This window comes from Panthera pardus, unplaced genomic scaffold, assembly GCF_024362965.1.
Source record: "Panthera pardus isolate Hobbes unplaced genomic scaffold, ASM2436296v1 HiC_scaffold_2, whole genome shotgun sequence".
Taxonomy (NCBI): Eukaryota; Metazoa; Chordata; class Mammalia; order Carnivora; family Felidae; genus Panthera; species Panthera pardus.
In genome coordinates this window covers 86079785-86103999 of record NW_026526765.1, presented here as the reverse complement: position 1 = coordinate 86103999, position 24215 = coordinate 86079785, and the positions used below count along the sequence as shown (strand labels likewise).

The 24215-nt window shown below is 37.2% G+C and overlaps 1 protein-coding gene across 9 annotated transcripts in view; it reads left to right on the top strand.

Annotated features, from left to right (window-relative positions):
- ADGRV1 (adhesion G protein-coupled receptor V1) overlaps window positions 1-24215 on the top strand; it is a 590892-nt gene that overhangs the window by 27079 nt on the left and 539598 nt on the right. For 5 of the 9 annotated variants that reach the window (XM_019462797.2, XM_019462796.2, XM_019462794.2 and 2 more), the window contains exon 1: window positions 1364-1515. The exons of 3 other annotated variants lie outside the window; for them this stretch is intronic. In XM_019462797.2, coding sequence (XP_019318342.2) covers window positions 1494-1515 — 22 coding nt within the window. In that variant the 5' untranslated portion in view covers window positions 1364-1493. Of the gene's footprint in view, window positions 1-1363; window positions 1516-1694; window positions 1780-24215 lie in introns of those variants that run through there. One more of the 9 variants, XM_019462795.2, reaches the window with a different exon arrangement.

Below are 24215 nucleotides of genomic sequence, written 5' to 3'. Positions count from 1 at the left end.
TATAGTAAGAAGATCAGTGTCAACTCTTTCACTATACCCCATGGATTTACAGTTTCTAGACCCAGATCCCCCTTTGTAGTTGAGCATCATAGGAAAGCTCTTCAATCACCTTGATCATTTAGGTTGCTCTTCTCACTACCTGTTCTTACGCTTTCAAGTGCAGTATTTGCGTTCCTACACAGTTTGTGTCAGAACACTTTTGCCTGAAAAAGGGTTTAGTGCCCAGCCGTTTGTTGACTGTTGCAGCTGTGAGATGAGATGTTCAGCAACAACCCATAACAATTCTAAATCAGTACTGCTGGATAGCAGTTTGCAATTCAAAGTAACTATTCCTATTGAGATTCATTACAAAGGGTACCCATATGCCCTGTATTTGGAATTAGGAGATGTAAGACCTAGTTCTCTTTCCTCCTTTAAGCTATTCAGTCAGCGTGTATTTTAATTTCTTTCGTCCATAAAATCAGCGGCGAGATGGTGTTGGACTGCTAATTGCTAATCTTTAACCTCCTCCCTGATTTGAAACTTCTAAGAATGCTGCACGTACTTTAAAAATCTCAGGTGCAGCTGGGCGTTTGCACGCGCTGATGATATGGTCTGACCTTGGGAGCTTTACTTTTAAACCCTGGGAGTAATTGCCAACCTCTGTTGGGGTTTACCACGCGTGAGATGTAGCGTTGCAATTCACACACGATCTCATTCATCGAATCCCTCTAACAACTGTATGAGGTAGGAATTAACCCTCGTTTATAAATGAGGCAAATAATTAACCTAGATGTTGACCTTAGTCTCTGTTTATAAGTACAGGTAAGTGTAGAGTGCTTATTTTTAATGTTTCATCAATTAATGCTCAAATTCTCATTTGAACATCTCAGGGGGTACTTCAGTCAAAGTTTAAATAAATATCGTCAGGAAAGGAACAGGAATCAGTAGTAAATGGGTTTTCTCCCCGGAAAGAAAACCGGGAATGGCTTACAGTGGAGTACCCAGGGCGGAGTGCCCGCCAGTCTGGGGGTGGCGGGAGTCCTTGTGCCTAAGGGGACTAACTAGAAAGTTTAGTCTAGGGGTACAACTAGAAGGCGCGAACCGTGCCCTCCACTGTGCTGCACCAGCCGAGGCGCGACTCCTGGGTTCCGGCGCGCAGGCAGGTCAGCTTAGGCGCCTCACTGCCGGAACAGACCATTAGGGATGGCCAAGGCAGGGTGTTCTCGACGCCGGAGCCCGGACCTGACTGCCCGCTGAGCAGATGAGGGCGCGCTGCCTTGGGCAGCCACCCCCGCTCCGCTGGTCAGGTGAGCGCAGCCCGGGGAGCCGCGAGTCCTATTGGAGCAGATCGAGGATGAGGGGGAGGAGAAAGGGGGGAGGAGAATGGAGCCACCATCCTGACCCCACAGCGGGAGTGAGAACTAGCAGCCCCGGCGAAGCCTGGGGACGCGAGGGAGAGGCAGAACGACGGTGTGCGAAAGGGACCGGCGGCGACCGCAGGGCGCGCGCGGATGTCGGTGTCCCCAGGGCTAGGTAGGCTGTGGTTGGGGGATGGTGCTGCGAACATCCCACTGCTGGAAGGGAACGCCGCGGCACGCGCGACACGCTGGGTCGCTGCTCCCGCACCTGTTGCGGGAGGTGGAGGCGTGGGCGCGAGAGGCAGGGCGCGCACCCGGCGCCGCGCGCTGCGGCTAATCCCGCAGAGCCTCGGCGTCCGCTCTGCCCGGGCTGCGGCGGTGGAGGGAACCTGGCGTCCCTACCAGCCGCCCCTTTCCAAACTGTTTGATCTCAAAGAAGGTGAGACGTGGATGGGCAGATGGAAAAGTTTCTCTCTTTCTGCCTGTTTGAAACCCGAATCCCTAGCTTTAATTTTAAAAAATCCGCTTTGAAAGTAACAGACCGAGAACGGCGCGCCGTGATAATTAATAATCAATGGCAGTAATTAATGATGGGAACGTTGGAATAAACCTAAGGAGTCTTATGTTAAAAAATAACCACTAGGTCCCAGAACTTTCAGTGAGATATGTTGATTTCAGGGAGTTTGGAATTATCCTGGAGCCGTAGGATAATATATTTTTTAAAAAGCTTAGACTTTTTTAATGTCTTCAACTACTTTAAAATTGATTTTTTTCCTTAAAATTAAAACTAAGAAATTTTGCTTAGTGTTCATGAGGGACAAAAACTCATTTTAAGGTGCAATATTAACTTACTCGTTGTAACTCTTATTTTAAACCAGCTTTTAACATTTCATGAAATCCACAATCTTGGGAAATGTGTGTAATGTGTTTATATGTAGGCTGCAGACTCTTTTAGAAATTACTCATATCACATCTTAAGAGGGCATAATTACCAACCATTAGGATAAAGCTCAAAAAAATATACCTTAGCATTATTTGAAAATTCCTTCTGAAGTTATTACCTTAAATTACTAAAGTGCTTTTTCCTCCCCTTTGTGTGTCATTTATCAAAACAGCTAGATAGAACCAAAAAAAAAAAAAGTCACTAAAAAAAGATATTCTAGTCAAGATACACATGAACACCAACAGTTAATTTTTTGGTGAGTTACTACAGGGAGTGCCAAATACACTCTGAACTGTGATATAATACAGTCTTTTAAATATATGCAATTAGATAGGAGTCTTGGCTTGCCATTAATTTACAGTGACTTTAGACGTTCATCCATCCTTCTGGGCCTGATTTTTCTTTATTTACAAAATAAATGAATTAGACCTGGTGATTGAAAAGAGTTATTTCAGGCTGAAATGATGGGTCTCAAAATTATAACTTTTTTTTTCAACATTATAACTTTTAAAAAAAGTAGCCAGCATGCATATGCTAAAAATAAACATGTTATTTTCATGATGAATCATGATGGCAGCCACCCCATACTGAATGTAATGTAATGTAATGAATTCTGAGAAGCCCTTTATATAGATGATTTAACACTCAGGACAACACCATAAATTAAATAGTATCATCCCAATGTACAGATAATGATACTAAGCCATGGAAAGTTTAAACTTCTTGCCAAAGTTCCCCAGTTAGAGCTGGATGAAGGATCTTTCCTGAATGCTCTAAGCATCTCTGCTATACTGCATGTGATGATTAAAAGCTGAAACCACCTATAAACATCAGCTCAGAAATATTCTTTGACTAAAATGTAAGTCCATAATGTGGTGAAGGTAAATTATGGAACAACACTGAATCTTGATATCTACAGAAATGGAAATAATGCATCAGTCAACATTTATTGTGTTTTAATAAGAGCAATTATAGTTTTATATTGTATATATATCAAATATTGAATGCCAATTGCAGTTATCATCAGAAAATGATAACATGAGTTGTATTTGGAACACAAATGCTTTCATGGTAATGAAAATAATGATTAGAAATAATATGGTAAGGTAAGTGTTAAAGTATTAAAGAGATCTTTCTACTTGCAGGTGCCCTTGGCCATGTTACACCCAGAGAAAAAGAGTATATACAGCCGAATGAGCTGTGGCTAAACTCTTGTGTTCATGTGCCCACAATGAATGATAATAGCATGCTATATTTATTGAAAGTGCCTTCCATGACAGGAATTCTAGGCCTTTAAAAAGAGAAGCTTTGTTATTTAATCATCAAATATTATTATCCTGATTTGCAGATGAAAGAACTGAGGCAGAAAGATCTGTGACCTGGGAGGACCCGCAAACAAAATACATTGTCCTTAGATTAGGTGTATGGTCCTTTAATGGTAAGATAGTCATAGGCTGTGAATACACCATTGCAATCCTTAAGCACTGGGAGGAAATTTGGAGCCAAACTGGATCAACCCCTTTATTTTATGTTTGGGGAAATTGAAACGTAGAAAAGTTGAGAGACTTAAAGTCACATCTTCTCTTTTCCCATTTATGACTTTAGACACCTGGATATTCCCATAAACTGATAAGTGAGAAGCATGATAAATAAGTACATAACTTAGTCATTATGTGTTTGATTTATTGACAGACAACCAAATACTGCCTCATGCTTTGTGTGTGTGTGTGTGTGTGCGTGTGTGTGTGTGCGTGTGTGTGTGTGTGTGTGTGTATCTGTTCCACTGGTTTAATATTTCTGTCCTGAAAATTTCAAGTTTGCCCAATTAGGGTAGTAAATCTTTGAGGCCAGTGACTATATTATATATATTTCTAGTATCTCTTAGAGTTTAGCCAAGTGAATATATATATTATATTGAATTTCTTATAGGCTTTGTTACCTATTTACCTGTGATAGCTCATTGTCTTATACACCGCGTCCAGAAATCTGTGCAGTACAAGCAGTGTGCTGTTATTACTTTTACTTCACATAGAGCGCAACCAGATAATTTACAGATGCTTTTAAAGCATATTGAGCTCCTTAGATGATGGTTGCTTAATTTGATCATAAAATGTGGTGTGTTACCACAGAGAGGTTTGGATGGGCATTTCCTTGATTTTGTGGGAAAAGTCAAACAGCTTAGTATTACATGCAGTTGAGTGTACATCTCTCTCTCTCTCTTTGACTTGGAAATAATGTCTTTTTTCTGATTGTAAAGATAATAGAGAATCATGTAGGAGATTCAAACAGTACAGAAAAAAGAAAAATCACCCAGAACTCCACCGTCCGAGGATTTTGGTGAACATCCAGCCAGAAAGCTGTTTTTTTCCCCCATAACTCCTGTTGAATTATTTATTGGAACTGTTTACGATTTAAAGCGCTACTTAGTCCTAGTACTCTACCACCCCCGGGCAGCTCAGACGTTAAGTAAAGATACTTATTGAGAAGTGATAAAAAGACTGTCTCATTCAGAATGAAGTAGTACAGAAAGTTGTTTTCTCCATGCATGCATGCCTGTTTTTCTCCCTTCACAAAGGCATCTTTGCATGTATGGAGGGTTCCCCAATGTGTCAGGATGTCAGGCCACACAAGAGGCCACAGCACCCGAGCTCTGTTGCCCTGATAGAGGTGTGGTAGAGGAGGAGAAGGGTGGAGCTGGGACACAGGAGGCTGGGGTAATACAAAAGCTATGTTTTCTGATTCCACTGTGACACATTATACACTTTAAAATGTACCAGACCAAGTCCCTCCCCCAGCTGCTGGGCAGGTGGTCATGGGGCCCTTTCTGATGCAGTCAGGCGTAAGGCTGGCTATACCTCAGAATGAGGGCAGGATGCTGATAGGACATTTCTCATTCATTTATTCAGCATTCTGAAAAACCCGAATAGACTCTTTTTCATATAAAGGGGGAAAACTGACTGTTGGAATAATTCTCCATAAATGAGTTTTGAACTAATACAAAATTATTAGGTATAAAGGGAGACTGGGGGTCTCTTTGAGTTTTGCTATGATAGCTATTTTTATATGCATTTGAGTATAATTACATTAAGAATACTCACATTTTAAAGATTATATTATTTGATGACTTTAATTTATATGTTTATTTGTTATTCAAAATTCCTTTTCCCTGGGCACATTTTGTTGATTTGTGCTATATATTTGAACATCGAACTCTTTCATGCCTTACTTTATTAGGGGCTTAACATGGCTTAAATCCAGCCATCTGTTCTCATCTTGGCACATCAGCACATTGGAGATGCTGGTAGGGGCTAAATAAATTTCCCACATTTTAAAGGTTAGGGAAAGAACTACCTTTATGAATAGATTTCAAATGATTCTCAGCAAGACAATAGTGCAGAAGTGGAGTAAAAATGCATTTCATTCTCTGAAGCACAAGGTCCCCTGTCTGTCTTTAGTTTTGCTGAAAGGCAATTAGCATTTCAACTAGCCAATTTGGTTACATGCAATGAAGTACTTGGGTTTATAATTTGCTGCTCTCTGTCTGAGGCATTTGAGCTCCAGCTCTTATGTAATCCTCTCCAAGTAGCCTTCTCTCCAGCATAGTTATTGTTGCTGGTCGTAAGTAACTAATCAACAGAGTTTTCCTTGCCTTCAACTGTGGGGTGCCATAAGGCAAGGAAAATGAAATGCCAAGCTAATAAGGGGATGATTGTAATTATTAAATAGTCATTATTGAAACGTGGCACAGGTTGAAAGATACAGAATAGCTTCAAATGGAATGGCTTCAAAATACAACTTCAAAAAAAGGCATTGTGTGGCACTCCTAATAGTTTATTTCTGCATGCAGTAGGCCCAGTGAACAGAGGGTATCCATATTATATAGAGGGAATTAAGGGAGATGACTCAAAATTAACAAAGAAGAAGCAATTCTTTTTTAAAAAATATAATTTATTGTCAAGTTACCTAACATACGGTGTATACAGTGTGCTCTTGGCTTCAGGAAGAAGAAGCAGTTCTTAATTGTTAATATTGACTTTGCTGTCTCTCTGCAAGAAATAATTCTGTGGGGAATAGGCGTAAAAGAAAAGATTTTTTTTTTTTTAGTATTGTAACACGTGATCAAGTGCTCTGAAGTATATTGTGGAAATAATTCAGGGGTTTGTATTTGTGTGCTAACTGAAGGTAAGATTTTGTTAGCTTCTTTAGTCATGAATTCTGATAATTAGGTAATATTAATATACTTCCTGTGTAAACTCATATTCTTCAGAAGGAACCACTCTGTGTTTTGATAATCCTTTTGTTAGGATAATTGGAAGGATATTATCCTTTAATCCATGTCATAGGGCAGTAATTCAGTTTAGCTCATCTTTTTATGCAGTGCTGTTTTTGCAGAGTTGTACTTATGTAAATATTGGGAAATAAAGTAATACATGTTTCATTTTTCAAATAACATTTCATTGAAAGGAGTCATAATAGAAATGTTTTAGATATAAGCCTGGCAAATGATCAATATAATTTTGAGAATGTATATGAAAGAATTACATTACCTTTTATATCTCCAACCTGTGTTATAGAGAGAAAGCCCTATCTATAGCTATAATTAGAGTCATTTGTATAATATTCAACTAAATTCAGCAGTGTTGGTGAGCACAGATGAAATAAAGAAGGCTCATCTGTCCTCTGGCAGACTAGTCGGCTAGGGATGGGAAATGTTGTGGAAAAAGTTGGACTTGATCTGGATGTTGCAGAGTGGTGGGGAGAAGGGAGTGGAGAGTAGAGAGAAGAGCCCAGGGAATAGCTTGGGTCAGAGGCGCAGAGGGAGGAGTGATCCAGGTGTCTTGTCCTAGATACACATTAGATCAATTTGAGTGCATAGGTTGAAAGAAGAGAAAGAGATGGCTGGAAATGCAGGGTTTGTTAGATTTTTTTAAACATTGAGATATAATTCACTCATTAAAAAAATCCCCAGCTTTTAAAGTGGGTAATTCAGTGGTATTTAATGTATTTACAGAGTTGTGCAGCTGTCACCACCATCTTTCCAGAACATTTTCATCACCTCAAAAAGAAATTCTGTAGCTAGTAGCTTTCACTCCCCATCCTCTCCTACCCCCAAGTCCCTGGCAAGCAATCTAATGTCTGTGTCTCTACAGTTGTGCCTGTTCTGGGCATTTCGTATAACTGGAATCTTACGGTATGTAGCCTTTTGTGTCTCCCTTCTTTCACTTACCATAATGTTTTCAAAGTTTATCGTGCTTGTATCACTACTTCATTCTTTCTTTAAATGTTTATTCATTTATTTATTTTGGAGAGAGAGAGGAAGGGAGGGAGGGAGAGAGACAGAGAGAAAATGAACAAGCGGGGGAGGGGCAGAGAGAGAGGGAGACAGAGAATCTGAAGCAGGCTCCACGCTCTGAGCTGTTAGCTCAGAGCCCGACGTGGGGCTTGAACTCACGAACAATGAGATCACAACCTGAGCCGAAGTTGGACGCTTAACCAGCTGAGCCACCCAGGCACCCCGTTATGGCTGAGTAATATTCCTTTGTATGTATATATAAATATAATGCCTTTATCCATTCATCAGTTGATGGACATTGGGTTGTTTCTATTTTGACTATTGTATGACAGACATTTGTATATAAATGTTTGTGTGAATGTATATTTTCAGTTCTCTTGAATCTAGGAGTGGAATTATTGGCTCAGTTGGGACAGTGGATAAAATAGCCAGTGTGCATTCAGAAGACACTTTTCCCTTTTCTTTTTATACATGCTTTTAAGCTCAGGGTCACATTATGGGGCACATGTGTGAGGTATGGCTTAAAGGTTTGTAACTAGGAACTCTCCTTGCATAGACCCCTGCCACTTAACTAAGACATTTAAGACATGACCAAATGGTGAGAAAACAAAGTAAAGGAACAACTTGCTGCCAGTGACTTCTCCCTTACCACTGGCTGTAGTTTTTCCTACGAAAGAAGTGTGGTCCAGGTTGGCATTATGATTAACCTGTCTAGGATATACTAAAGTCAGAAATATGACTGGATATTGTCTGATACACACTGAATTCAATTCTCTGATGACTTCTGTGTTTTCGGTAGGAACTCATCTAAATGATACTGGTTGAACAACCAAAATGAGAAAAAAATATTTTTTCTTCTAAGCCAGTTTAATGAAAGTTTAAAATGTTATTTCATTAATGAGGGTAATTCAATAAATCCCTTGATTGAGAATTGGGCTTTAAGTAAATAAAAGACAAGTCCAATTCACTAATGTTAGTTTGTCAGATAATCAATAATTCTCGTATGTGTGTGTGCATTTATACATTTATTTGAATCTTTAGTTTCCTGAAAGGTCTGATGTACTTTATAAAATGAACAAATTGAAACAAATAAATTTGATTAAGTTTGTCTAATTTTGGTGGAGGCAAAATATTTTAAGCTTTTTTCTTAAAATTTTTTTAATGTTTATTTATTTTTGAGAGAGAGAGACAGAGTGTGAGTGGGGGAGGAGCAGAGAGAGAGGGAGACATAATATCCGAAGCAGGCTTCAGGCTCTGAGCCGTCAGCACAGAGCCGAATGCGGGGCTCGAACTCACCAACTGCGAGATCATGACCTGAGCCGAAGTCGGACACTTAGCCACTGAGCCACCCAGGCACCCCTACATTTTAAACTTTTTTGAAAAGAAAAACAAAAAACTATACTTGCATTAGTACCTTATGAATTGCAGCATAGGCTCACATGAATTAATTCATGGAATTCTAATAACCATGTGGTTGTAAGTTATTAACTGTTTTACTTTGTGGATGAAATGAAGATTCATAATAGTCAACAAAATTAATTAAAAACAGCAACAAACTCAAATCTTTAATTTAATGCCCAAAACTTGTCCAGTCATTAATAATCACAGCAATGATCATAATCTAATATTTTTTGATGTTTCACAAAAACATTTCTATTAATTTTAAAATGAATTAACTCCTTATCTTAGATTTCCTAATATAAATAAATCTGTTTCATCAGGTAGGATGGCATTGAAAACCTCACACTAATAAAAATATTTCTAAACCTCAACCAGGAGGACTTCACTTCTTTTGAACATTTGTTACCAAAATTATAAATAATTCGAGGTAGTCTTTAAATACCCTTGCAAAGCAATTTGATCCTGAGTGGCTGTTTTACATAGCATTTAAGTACATTTCTTGGAGAAAGTCAGCAAACTTAGGAAATTGTTCTTGTTTTTAGGTGACTAGAATGACTTAGCTTTTATAAGTCAGTTCTATACCTACTATTTGAGACCTTGAAATAATATAGTTAATAGAATTTCCAGAAGCTGTTTTAGCTTAGGGGATTTTACTTCATCTTTTTTTTTAATTTCTCCCTAATATTCATGAGTGATACTGTATTGGGGGTTGTTCATTCATTCACTCATTCATTCAGCGTTTACTGAAGCACTCTGCCATGAACTTGAAACACACACTGAGTTGATTTCTCCTTTTACATTTTATTGTAGCTACTGAGCTCAAAATTCAGATTTTATAGTGATTTTTTCACATTTTAAAATCGCAGTGATTTCACTGGCACCATGTATAGAACTCTTAACCCTACTCTTCTAGGGAGCTAACACCTCCCCTCTCCCTCCCCAGCTCATATCTTTCAACACAGGAGATGAATGTAACCATGGAGAGAATTAGGGCTGCATACTGCCTTCTTTCATTGCTTCTGCTCTTACTAGAGTATTGATTGTGTCAGCCACAAATAAAATCTACACCGACACCTAATAACCTTGCAAATGGAAGATCACCGTGAGTGTGAAATTGTGCATAATATGACCATTCTTATTACATCATTAAGCATTAGGTATAGGGCTGGTCTGTTCACTAGACTGTGCTGGTGAGTAGGCGGTGCTGCCAATAGGCTAGGTTTGATTATAGAGAGAAGAGAATAAAGATGTGCACTTGTCATTTAATAGCATGTTTCTATGATAGGAAGTATAGAGAGTGTGACTTTTAAAATGATCTTTTCTACATGACTATGAGCAACATTCCTTTCTTAATAGAGAATATTAACATGGTATGTAGTTAAAAGCATGGGATCTAGACCTTGAGAGCTTAGGTTTGTATCCTGGCTTTGAATATCTGAGGTCTAATCTTGACAAATACATTTAGCCTGTATGTCAGGTTCCTCATCAGAAAATGAGCATAATAATAGTACCTCTCTTACGTTTTTAATGGTTGCTCTGAGGATGAAAGAAGTTAACACATGTGAAGGAATTAGAATAGCCTAGCTTTTAGCTGCTATTAGCTAATATTGTCACACATGGAATCCAAATTTTTGATGATGAGGCTACATAAAGGATACCTTCTTCCTTTGCTCCTTATGTCTCCTGTAGACTTCTGAAGAGGGTTTAAATTTACCTTGAAGCTACCAGAGCTCAGGCTTCAGCCCCTAACATTTGTTTTTCTTTCTTTCTTTTGTAGACTTCTTTGGGATCCTTAGGACATTAATATTACAGCTGTTTTATTTTCTAATATAAGCACTTCCTTAGGGAAGTCCTCCCTCATCCCTCCAATTAGGTTTTACATCATTCAGGTTCCTGTTTCTGTAGTAATTGCTGCTTTGACCCATGAGTTTTTCTAGGGCTTTAAAAACAAATTTCCAAGTGATGCTGCTTTAGTTTTGTTTTTTGGTGTTGTTGATTCATAAATGAATTTTATTTTATTCAGAACACAAATGCTAGATGCTATCCAATGTTGGAATTTTTTGTCAGGTTTTATAAACCTTTCTTGTTTCCTCAAAACAACATTGTCTTCTCTGATTGTTGGGTTATATTCTGTATGCCCATCAGATAGATTAAGCTTAATAACTGTGTGGTTCAGACCCTCCATATCCTTCCTAATTTTTATGTGCTTGATATATTAACTACAGAAAAAGAGAGAGAGAATATTAAAATCCCTCACTTTAATGTTGTAGCAGTTTTTTCTTTACATATTTTGAAGCTCTGTTTTAGCTTATCTCCTGGTAACAGGAGATTTGACATGTGACATTTGACATTTTGTTATTTTATAGTGACTGTCTTTATATGCTTTTTGCCTTCCAGTCTGTTTTGTCTCTAACAGACAACAGCAACATTTCAGGAGGATTTGCCTGTTATCTCATGAACTTCAGAAAGAAGGAAATGAGCCCAGAAGGGTCTAAGATGGGAGGAATGTTGACTGAAGTTGAGAGTAAACGTTTGGATAAACAAAGAATATTAATGATTAAAACCTGTAATTCTAATGTTATACATTAAGAGTGAAGCAAAATAAGGTACAGCTTATGTTATAAAATTAGCGTGTTAGTGGGGTTTGTGTGACAGATGACTGGTTTTAAGTATTCTAAGATACTTACATTGTTCTATAGTTAGGTGAAGATATTTAACTTTAAACTTTTCTAAGTTTACAGGACAAAAATGAAATCTTTTAAAGAACAAACACATCAATCCACAAGCACAGCAAAGGGAAACAAAAGAAGAAAAAATAAAACTGAGTAAGAGCAGGGCAAAAAGTACAAATAAAATAGCAGAAAAAGATCTAAATGTAAAACTATAAGTGAATATAAATTAAACTCTTAAGTAAGAGCACAGAGATTATCAGAGAAGACCAAAAATGATAGAAGTCAATTACGTGTTATTTATAAGGAATATGCATTAGGCAAAAGAACATAGAAAGGTTGAAAGCAAGAGAATGCAGAGGGGATAACAGCCTCTAACAATTTGGTATTTAATTTTGTACACTGTTATTTGAAAGGAGCCATACATTCTGTATGCTGCAGCTGTAACTAATGACTCTAAAACTTAATAGCTTAAAATAACTATTTATTTTGGTCCTAAGTCTACAACTTGGGTAGGGTTTTGTTGGCACAGTTATCTCTTTTTGATTACAGCCATTCTAATAGAAGGAAAGTGATATTTTATTGTGGTTTTGATTTGCATTTTTCTGATGACTAATCATGTTGCATACCTTTTCCTGTACCTTTTGAGCCATTGGTATGTATTCTTCTTGAAAATGTCTATTCAGTTTCTCTGCCCATTTTTAAATCAGATTGTTTGTCTTTTGATATTGAGTTGTAGGGGCTCTTTATATATTTTGGATATTAACTCCCTTATCAGTATAGAATATGCAAATAGTTTCTCTCATTCTGCAGGCTGCCTTTTCATTATGTTGATGGTTTCCTTGGTGTTGCAGAGTTTTTTAGTTTGATGTAGTTTCTCTTGCTTGTTTTTGCTTTTGTTGCTTTTGTTTTTGGTTTCAAATTCAAGAAATCATTGCCAAGACTGACAACGACCCTACCCCCTATATTTTCTACTAGGAGTTTTATGGTTTCAGGTCTTATGTTCAAGTCCTTGATTCATTTCGAATTGTTTTTATGTGCTTGTTTCATCCACAAATGATTATTTAAAAAAATTTTTTTTATTAGGAGTTGCAAACATGTGCTTTTTTAACTCTGTTCTTCTTGCCACATTTGCTGGAATTCTTAAGGAGGAACTTTTCCTTAAGAGCTAGGCTATTTGGTTACGCTGAAAAGGAGTTTACCCAGGATAGACAGGATAAATATTTCATTGTTCCCTTTTAAATGTTAATTTCAGAATAAGCCATTGATGCTCTAGTTACTTTCAGTGGTAACCAGTGAGATTTACTTATTTATTTAATTAATTTATTTTAGTATCCTTATGAACATAAGGATTTATATATTGAGTATGTTTCAAAGAGTTGCAATCGTTAACTTCTAGATTCACAAAACTTTTAATCTTTGGCAAATGGGAGCCCTTTCATGTTCCTCTGTCCCATTGGTGTGACCTCATTAATCTTTAATAACTTCCTTACTCCAAGATGTTCAGGTTCATTTCACATATTTCTGTCCCCAGACATCAGTTATTCCTATAAGAAACCCTGGTTTTACTGGGGAATGGTGTTTAGAGACAAAAATGTGAGTACCAGTGATGCATTGTTACTGAGTTGTCATTACTTCTAAGCCTTTTTTTTTTTTTTTTTTACCTTTTTTTAATGTTTATTATTTCTGAGAGAGAGACAGTGCACGTGGGGGAGGGGCAGAGAGAGAGAGGGAGACACAGAATCTGAAGCAGGTTTCAGGCTCTGAGCTGTCACCACAGAGTCCGATGTGGGGCTTGAACTTGTGAACCGCGAGATGATGACCTGAGCCGGTCAGGCTCTTAACTGACTGAACCACCCAGGCGCCCCACTCTAAGCCTTTTTGATAGAGTCAGGATATGCGTATTTCACAAAGAAAAAAAGTTATGAAGTAATATTGGTATGTCGAATTTAAGTTTAACCTTACAGATACTTTACACAATTTCTTTGGTTTTATTGGCATTTGTCTTTTGTCTTATGTAATTACTTATTCTTTTATCTTGTAAACATGTATACTTTCAAAAGATATATTCCACAACATATAAAATGTGGCTCCAAAATGTATAATCTATAATATAAAAATATAATTTAAACATAATAATACTGATTGTCACTGACAGTAAGAATATTGGATGAAGTATAAGCTTTCTTTGCAGCTGCATTTGTCCTTAGTATTTATTTTACTATGGTCAGATAGTCAAAATACTATGTTCTAGAGTCACTAGAAATAATTTTTTTGTCTGTGTGGTTATTATCATTACTTGATATATAGTTGCTTTATTTCAGTTTGTCTATATAGAGTTATTTTTGCAAAAGAAACATTGGCAACATAAATCAAGGGCTAGTAAAAATGGTTGTCTATAGAAGAGAGGAAAGGAATAGGTGGATGGAAGTGAGAACTATCTGAATATACCTCGTTATATAGGCTTAAGTTTGGATTTATGTACATGTGTTACATATTCTGAAAAAGAATTAGGTTAAAAAATGATCAACACCAGGAGATGTCAAACAGTCTGTTGGATATGTGAGTCTGGAATTTAGGGAAGAAGTTTGCCTGGGGATGTAAATTTAGAAGATTATGTTTAAAGCAGTGAGGTGGATGAGATCACAGTAAGAGTTAGTGGGGAAGAGGTCTGGGTCTGAGAACTAGAATAGTTTATTATGCAGAGGTCAGGAAGAAGACAAGGATCCAGCAAAGAGGCTGAAGGGTATCTAGTGAGTGAGAAGGAAAACCCAGATGAATGTGGCATCAGTAAGCCTTATTTCTTCTGACTTAAGAAGAAGGAAGTGGAGGCACCTGGGTGTTTCAGTCATTTGGGGCATCTGACTCTTGATCTTAGCACGGGTCTTGATTTCAGGGTTGTGTGTTCCAGCCCCTTAGTGGGCTTCACCCTGGGCATGAAGCCTATTTAAAAAGAAAAATTAAAATGAAGAAAAAAGAAGTGACTATCTGCCCTTTCAGTCACTTTTTAAAATATTTATTTATTTTGAGAGAGAGAGAGAGAGAGAGAGAGAGAGAGAGAGAGAGAATGCATGCTCACAAGAAGGGGAGGGGCAAAGAGATTGGGAGAGAGAATCCTAAGCAGGCTCCACACTGTCAGTGCTGCGCCCATACAGGGCTTGATCTCATGAGTTGGATGCTTAATTGACTCATCCACCCAGGCACCCTTTAGTCACTTTTCCTATTACCATCCTTTTAGTTTATCCTAAGCCCCAGGTGAATACTTAAAGTTATAGAAAGTAACTGGAGTTAGGGAAATGGGAGATATTTAGAGTGGGAGTGTGATCTGATAATGGGAAAGCAAGTCCAAGTTAGAAGAGACTTTCAAGTAAGCCAGTTCTTATAAAATTTTCACTCTTAGTCTACCAACCTTCGGATACCTTCAACCCTTGCAGTTGGTGTTGTTAAACTTAAGTGAAATTCTGGATTTAAAATAAGATCGAGTTAAAGTTGGAGGAATAAAAATAAACAAAAAATTATCTTGCATGAATTGTAATAAAATACAGAGGAAAATTATACAGATTTTTTTTTTTAAGCCAGTTGATTAGCTGAAATTTTATGATTGAATGAAGTCACACTTACTGTGATAGAAGTGAGGACAGAGTGGGTGGTATAACTTCAAAGTATTTTGTTCCCTGAACACATTCATCAAAGGCAAACTAATGAAAGAAGAAAGTCTGAGGGAGTCATTGCATATTTAGAAAAAAACTGTCTTATTTCAGTTTATGACACCAGATCTCCTAAGGCAGAGTTAAGAGATGAAAGATAGCGTAGTTGATGCACACAATGAATTCTATTAAAAGCTTCCTTTTCACTTGTGAATTTTCTTCAAAGCTAAGTTTTAGGTATGAGGAATTTCATAGAAGGATGTAGGATACATGTGTATGGGGAGGACTGTGTTCTGTCCTCGAGGAATGCATTGCAGCTGAAAGAAGAAATTGAGGAATGGAAGATAAAGAAGAAAACAGTTTAGGAAAAGTAAAAGATGATGAGAGATTTTTTCGTATTCTTATTTTGATTAAATAATATTTCTGCTTTTTTTATTTTATACAAACAGTTGGGTACTAAACATATCTAGAAGTTCCCAGTTTTGATAATGGATTGAGAATACATTCATACAATTCTGATTCTAAGAATGTAATCCTTAGGTTCTGATTAAGCTCTGAGGACTTATATCCATAATTTTAGTTTTGGGATTTAGTTTCAGAGTTTGAATTCTTCATATTTTGCTTTTGAAAAAAACAGTATCAGGAGTGACTATAGTATAACATATTCAGTGAAGTGACTATGGGAAACATGTAAAGATGTAAAGAAACAGCAAAACTGCCTGAAACTTATTTACCTAAGGATGACCACCGTTCTTCCTGCATTTTCTAAGTGTATATTCACTTGTACACTTAAATAATTTAGTGTTTACTTTTTATGTGTTTTATTTTAGATTAACATATTGCATCATAAAATTCATTTAAACTATAACCTATGATATTTCATAATGTGTTCTTCATTATATTAAGTAATTATGTAATAAAAATTAAAGTGATGCATTATGTTTGATTTGGGAAATTAATGTATATTAAAATGTCAGGATCCTGAACAGAAATGTTCAGGGGTGCCTGGGTGTCTCATTCGGTTAAGCATCTGACTCTTGATTTCAGCTCAGGTCATGATCTCACAGTTGTGAGATAAGGCCTCGTGCCTTAGGCATGGAGCCTGCTTAGGATTCTCTTTCTCCTTCTGCCCCTCTTGCCTGCTTGCTCTCTCTCTCTCTCTCAAAAATTTTTCTTAAATTACAAAAAAGAAATGTTCAAGTTATCTATTTCTGCATAAATCAACTACCCCAACATTTAGTAGCTGAAATTAATTTATGTTGATTTCATATAGCTCTGGGGTTTGAAGGGCTTAGCTGGACTCTTCTTCCTTGGGGCCAACCATAGAATTATAACCAGTGAGTTGCTGAGGGTGAAATCATCTGATGCTTAATCAGTCCCATGTCTGGGTTGTGATGTCATGTCTATACATGACATGTGTGGGCAGTTGTCCAAGTATCTCTTTCTATGCAGGTCCTCCAAGTGGCTAGCTTGGGCTTCCTCAAGGTATGGTAGTCTTACATGGTAGATATCCTACATTGTGGTTGGCTTCTTCTAAGACAAGCATTGCTGGAGCAAGTTGCTAAAAATTATTTTTTCCTAGAGTCCTACTTCTTGACAGTGCTTGTGGAAACTGGTTTTGTTAATATGAATTGAGTGAGTTATGGCTGGTTAGTAAACATTAAGCAGCGTGATAAGAGTGTCACATATCTTATTTCTTCTAAACCTCATGACTGCCCTTTGAAGTAGATGATTTAAACCCACATTTTCATGAGAAATCTGAGGTTTAGAGATATAGCTGAGTTTTAGAGACACTAAGCCACTTGCCAACCTAACACAGATGGTAGGGACAGAGCATGGATGTGACCTAGGCCATACGACCTCAAAACAGTTGTTTATAATTTTCTGTAACACAGTTTCTTTTTTAAAATTAAAAAAAAGTTTTAATTAATGATTTGGAATGGGACTAGGCTCGGTACAGAGGGGGATGCAAAGATAGATAAAGCATAACACCCCTTCTTAAGGAGACCAAAATATACTGCAGTTTTGATGCAATTGTAGATAAAAAAAATAATATTATAAGTCATTTATAAGAGAGCAGTACTCAACTCATCTCCACTATATGGATGTAGAGTCGGAATAGAGAAAGAGGGTAGGTTGGGAGGTATAGCATTTTGTTTTGGTTTGAGACATGTTTGAGGGACTGGTAGGACATCTGTATGGAGATACCCAGCAGTTAGTTGAGAGTGTCTTGAGGTCCACATGTAGGATTGGGGCTTTATTTAACAAGGATTATTGGGGCTCCTGGGTGGCTCAGTTGATTAAATGTCCGACTTCAGCTCAGGTCATGATCTCACCGTCTGTGGATTTGAGCCCCATGTCAAGCTCTGTGCTGACAACTCGGAGCCTGGAGCCAGCTTGAGATTCTGTGTCTCCTCCTCTCTTTGCCCCTCCCCCCCTTTCTCTCTCTCAAAATAATAAACATTAAAACAAATTTAGAAAACAAGGATTATTACCTACTGTAGTTAAAAGAGTTTGTTAGATACTGTGGGGTAGCTACATGGAAGTGTCTGGGTAGTTGACAATATGAGTCTAGTTCTGAAGGACGTAAGTAGATACCAATAGGGGAAAATTGCTTTGTGGTCATTATAGATTTGAAAAATGATGGATTAAAGTTAAGTCTGTGTTTAGGCCTTCTTAGTACTTGTTTTTGCTTTAAGTATTTTGAACTTTTAAGAAAGTTTATATTGTATCCATACAAATATTATTTCCTAAACATAGTTCACAAACCGTGTTTAGTTTGGCCAAAATGTGGCATAACTTTGCATAGAACACACTTTGGAAAACATACTTCTAAGAGCTTATGTGAAAGTTTAAAAGTTGGAATTTAAAGTCTTTTTATAGGGACTAGGGAAAGCTGAGATTTCTCAGACAGAAAGTTTAAATTTAATACTGAAAGGATGGATAGAGTTGAGATGGAAGCTTGAAGAGGATGCAAGACTGAGGTTGTGGGATTGTTCGCAGGTAAGAAGACTGAATTTGAAAGACCAGGAAGACTGGAGAGAGGGAGGGAGGGAGGAGAGAAGAGGAAGAGAAGAGGTAGAGAGATAAAAGAGAATAAAGTCTTCAAGAAACGTGAAAGAATGAGTTAGAGTATGGATGGTGTGTTACTCTTAGGAGTATGGGTGTTGCATTTTTGGAGACAGTCTATGGAGATGGAGGAAGAGAGAATTATGAGGGAAGGAAAATTCTGAAATATAAACGTTCAGAAGTGGACAGTTAATATTGATGGGAATTCTGAATAAATACTGATTTCTCATATATAAATGTGTACAATTCATTTCCCAGTAACTGTTCATATATCTTTGTTGGAGGGTACAGTTGGGAGGTAAAAACTGATATAGAGAGGATTTAACTTGTTTTTACCTAGGGAAAAAACTTATTCAAGATGAAATTCTATTTTAATGTCTTGATTTTGGTCATGTTTACTGCTGCGTGTCCAGGCCTTAGACAGTGGGCACATTGTAGCCACTCAGCGAGTACTTTTTGAATGTTGCCAAATGATGAATGAATGTTAGATACAGCCACAGCTAAGACTGTCAGTAGGGTCCACATGCCACACATGGGTTTACTTTAAGCTCTTTAAAACTTGTGTGCATGAACGAAAAGACTAAGCTCTTGAAGGGCTTTGCGCTAAACTCTATAGCTGGAGTGAGCTGATTAGGAACAGTGTGGCCTGACGACCGCACTAAAGAGTGGTTTAGGCAGTTGTGTGGCCCTCATCTGAAAGATAGTGCTGACGTATGCCAGGAGCTGAGGTCAGTGTGGCGTGAGGGCCACATACACCAGCAGGCCTAGGCAGATGGAGGAGGACCGGGTTCAGACAGGGCACTGGGTGCTGAGGCTCCATGGCAGCTGGATCACTGTTGTCTGGGAGATACCATACCTCCTTTAGGAATGCATATGGCACTGGAATTCTTAGAGCATGCAATAAGGGACCTCCAAGAGGTAAAGCTGGATTTCCTTCCAGCGTGATGCAAGGTGTTTTGAGTAGAATTTAATTTAATTTGGAGAAATAATGTCCTGGTGAGATATTTGAACCGTAAGTGTTGTGGACTAGTTCATACTTGTTACAGACCGATGATTCCAAGGAATTAATATTTTTCATTACATCACAGCTATAAGAAAATTTTAATCAAATTTAACCCTGTCATCACTCAGCATAGTACTAAAACAGAGTTTGGACTACATTTAAAACAACAAAAATAAACACTATCTTTTAAGAGGAAGAAAAGAAGAAAAACATTTAACTTTGTAATATGTGTAGGCAGTAAATGATGACCATGAAACACCTGGAAGAGTGGACATTTAAAGTAAGAAATTAAAACAAAACAAAACAAAAAAAAACAAGAGAAGTTAGAGTAGATGTTATGAGAAAAGTACAGATAATAGTTATAAAACAAAAAAATAAGAGAGAGTACAGCCAATATATTATTAGGCATTTGTTTTTCTATAAAGATGAATTTAAGTCAAACCTACCAAATATCTTATTTAAAATGAAAAATCAGAAAAAAATAAAATGAAAAACCACAACATCTTGTAAAATGTTTTATACAGCTCAGACCCATTCCAGTGATCTGTTACTGATAAACTCCTATGCTTTCCTTAACCAGAAAGATTTCAAACTTTGCCATAGAATTTTTGAGTATTCTGATAGATGTTATTAACTTTTTTATCAGTAAAAAAACAACAAAAAACCAGCCTGAAATGTTTGCTCTGGAGTTAGTGGCACTTTCAAAGCGTTGTTTACCAGGGTTTAATTGAGTCAGTGGAGTGTTTTAGCATTCGGAAATTTTGACCTGCTGGGTAGAGGTACTTCTGTAATCGTACCAAGCATTATAGAGGTTTATCAAAAATGGATTTTAGGCTTTATCTTACAATTTTTATTTGTAAACTACTTATGTAACTGGACAGCAAGGGAAACTCAATCTCAGTGATTTTCCTTAGGGATACAAGTATATTGACAAAGCATTGTGGTATACTGAAATGACAGTAAATCTATTTCTCACAAGTTCAATGTTTATGAGACAGATAGAGAAATGATATTGTAAGGTCATTGGTTTCAAACTTCCTTGGATGGAAATGTTTGTAATTCAAGCTTAGGTTTTATAGGTTTCAAAGCCGTGAGTATTATAGAAGTTGGGGTAGGAGTGCCTAGGTGGCTCTGTTGATTAAACCTTCAACTCTTAATTTCAGCTCAGGTCATTATCTTGTGGTTTGTAGGATTGAGCCCCTCATCTGGCTCTGCACTGACAGCGTGGAGCCTGCTTGGGATTCTCTCTCTCCTTCTCTCTCTGTCTGTACCCTACTTTAGCATGATTTCTCTTGCTCTTTCTCTCAAAATAAATAAACTTAAAAAAAAAAGGAAAATGAATACGAATTAAAAAAAAAGAAGTTGGGGAAAAAGTAAAGGGTGTTCAGATATTTTGGCTTCAAATTAAGGCTTTTATTAATATTAGAATTTTGTACAGTTTTTGAGGCCCTGTGGAAAATTTGAAAATTGTCCAGTGAAGGGATTGAATATCTAAAAAGTATTTCGTTTAGGGGTGCCTAGAGGGCTCAGTCAGAAGAGTATGCAACTCTTAATCTTGGGGTTATGAGTTTGGATGCCACATTAGGGTAAAGATTACTTAAATAAAAATCAATAAAAAGTATGTTGTTTAAATTAGGAAAGTGGCTCCTTAGGAGTACCTGGATGGCTCAGTTGGTTAAGCATCTGACTTTAGCTCAGGTCATGATCTCATGGTTTGTGGGTTCGAGCCTTGCGTCAGGCTCTGTGTTGACAGCCCAGAACCTGGAGCCTGCTTCAGATTCTGGGTCTCCCTCTGTCTCTGCTGCTACCCTACTCATGCTCTGTCTCTCTCTGTCTCTCAAAAATAAATAAGTATTAAAAAAATAAAAGGAAAATGGCTCCCTGCAGTGACAGTAGATTGTATGACACATAAGTATTTTGCAAATATGGAGGAGGAATTACTTAGCTGGATCACAAGTGATTGTCTAGCACTTTACCTAATTCATCTGAATATCATATATTTAGCCAGTGTGGTTACTTTAAAGAAACTACTTTACCTTAATAAAATTCAGCAAGACCAAAGAACAAAAATTTTTTTTCATGTATCATTGTTAAACAAACAATTCTGTTTTGTGTCAGAGTTCATAAGTGAAAGTAATCACCAGAAAACAGAATGTTAAGAACAAAATTAAAGTTTACTTTTTGTTTAAACAAAAATAAATAATAAAAAACTACTCTTCTACTTGGAAATGAGAGAAACCTCAACTCTTCTAAGTAATACTTGCATTATAAGAAACTAATATCTGCAGTAATAAACTTTTTAGACTACAACAGCACAAACTCAGCTTATCAAAACCTGTGAGATACAGTCAAAGCTGCACTTGGAGCAAAACCATAGCTTTAGGGAAGGAATAATGAAAACTAAATTAATTTTCAATTTATGAATCTTTTTTTTGATTTAACTTTATTTTTTATTTTTTAAAATTTACATCCAAATTAGTTAATATATAGTGAAGCAATGATTTCAGTAGATTCCCTACTGCCCCTTACCCATTTAGCCCATCCCCCCTCCCACAACCCCTCCAGCAACCCTCAGTTTGTTCTCCATATTTATGAGTCTCCTTTGTTTTGTCCCCCTCCCTGTTTTTATATTATTTTTGTTTCCCTACCCTTATGTTCATCTGTTTTGTCTCTTAAAGTCCTCATATGAGTGAAGACATATGATTTTTGTCTTTCTCTGACTAATTTCACGTAGCATAATACCCTCCAGTTCCATCCATGTAGTTGCAAATGGCAAGATTTCATTCTTTTTGATTGCTGAGTAATACTCCATTATACACACACACACACACACACACACACACACACACACACCACATTTTCTTTATCCATTCATCCATCGATGGACATTTGGGCTCTTTCCATACTTTGGCTATTGTTGATAGTGCTGCTATAAACATGGGGGTGTATGTGTTCCTTCGAAACAGCACACCTGTATCCTGTGGATAAATGCCTAGTAGTGCAATTGCTGGGTCATATGGTAGTTCTATTTTTAGTTTTTTCAGGAACCTCCATACTGTTTTCCAGAGTGGCTGCACCAGCTTGCACTCCCACCAACAATGCAAAAGAGATCCTCTTTCTCCTCATCCTCACCAACATCTGTTGTTGCCTGAGTTGCTAATGTTAGCCATTCTGACAGGTGTAAAGTGGTATCTCATTGTGGTTTTGATTTGTATTTGCCTGATGATGAGTGATGTTGAGCATTTTTTCATGTGTTGGTTGGCCATCTGGATGTCTTCTTTGGAGAAATGTCTATTCATGTCTTTTGCCCATTTCTTCACTGGATTATTTGTTTTTTGGGTGTTGAGTTTGATAAGTTCTTTGTAGATTTTGGATATTAACCCTTTATCTGATATGTCATTTGCAGATATCTTCTCCCATTCTGTCGGTTGCCTTTTAGTTTTGCTGATTGTTTCCTTCACTGTGCAGAAGCTTTTTATTTTGATGAGATCCCAGTAGTTCATTTTTGCTTTTGTTTCCCTTGCCTCCGGAGACGTGTTGAATAAGAAATTGCTGTGGCCAAGATCAAAGAGGTTTTTGCCTTCTTTCTCATTGAAGATTTTGATGGCTTCCTGTCTTACATTGAGGTCTTTCATCCACTTTGAGTTTATTTTTGTGTATGGTGTAAGAAAGTAGTCCAGGTTCATTCTTCTGCATGTCACTGTCCAGCTTTCCCAGCACCACTTGGTGAAGAGACTGTCTTTATTCCATTGTTTATTCTTTCCTGCTTTGTCAAAGATTAGTTGCCCATACGTTTGTGGGTCCATTTCTGGGTTCTTGATTCTGTTCCATGGATCTGAGTGTCTGTTCTTCTGCCAGTAGTACCATACTGTCTTGATGATTACAGCTTTGTAGTATAGTTTGAAGTCTGGGATTGTGATGCCTCCTGCTTTGGTTTTCTTTTTCAAGATTGCTTTGGGTATTCGGGGTCTTTTCTGGTTCCATACAAATTTTAGGATTATTTGTTATAGCTCTGTGAAGAAGGCTGGTGTTACTTTGATAGGGATCATGTTGAATATGTAGATTGCGTTGGGTAGTATTAATTTATGAATCTTAAGAAAATATTTTAATAAACCAATCAGGATAGAGAAATTGCTAAAGATTAAAGAAGAAAGTGGTGAATTAGAAAGCTGGAAATTTGTGGACTTGGTAAATAAATCCAAGGCCAAAATAGCCAAAATCAGTAGTCTTACTGCTTCATTTTACAGATGAGGAAGTAAACTCACGAAGTTAAATGACTGTCTAAAGTTGCCCAGCTAGTAAGCGGCAGAGTACTCTAAGGACACAGCTGATAGGCCCTGATGTATTTTCTTTAGCATGAAGATTGGCATTAACCAGCCGGTCCATTAGTCTGAATTCTGGTGACAGTGTAGGCCCTATGAGGCTAGAAAATGGCTTGTGAGTGATATTGCTGGAGATGTTACAATTGCTTGAAGCAACTGGTTGCAAAAAATATGGTAGAAATCACGTGTCTGTTGGAGGTTGCTAGAACCTTGAAAATAAGGGCACATAAGCATTACTACAACTTGGGATAATATAATCAAGAGTTTTATTAACAGAAGACAGAGTGAGTTTAGGTAGATATGACTTCAGAGAAATTGAGGAGCATAATCTGAAATTGATAACCATTTGGCAGCACTTTTCATAAATTCATGGTATAGTGACTCTGTATTCCGTTAATTCTATCAGACTGCCATACATAGTCCCTATATATTTTGATTAGGTTCCACTGCTATGTTATATAGATTTACATTACAAAATGTACATAATGTTTTGGTGTTGGTACAGTTTTTAATAAGTAGATGATGGAT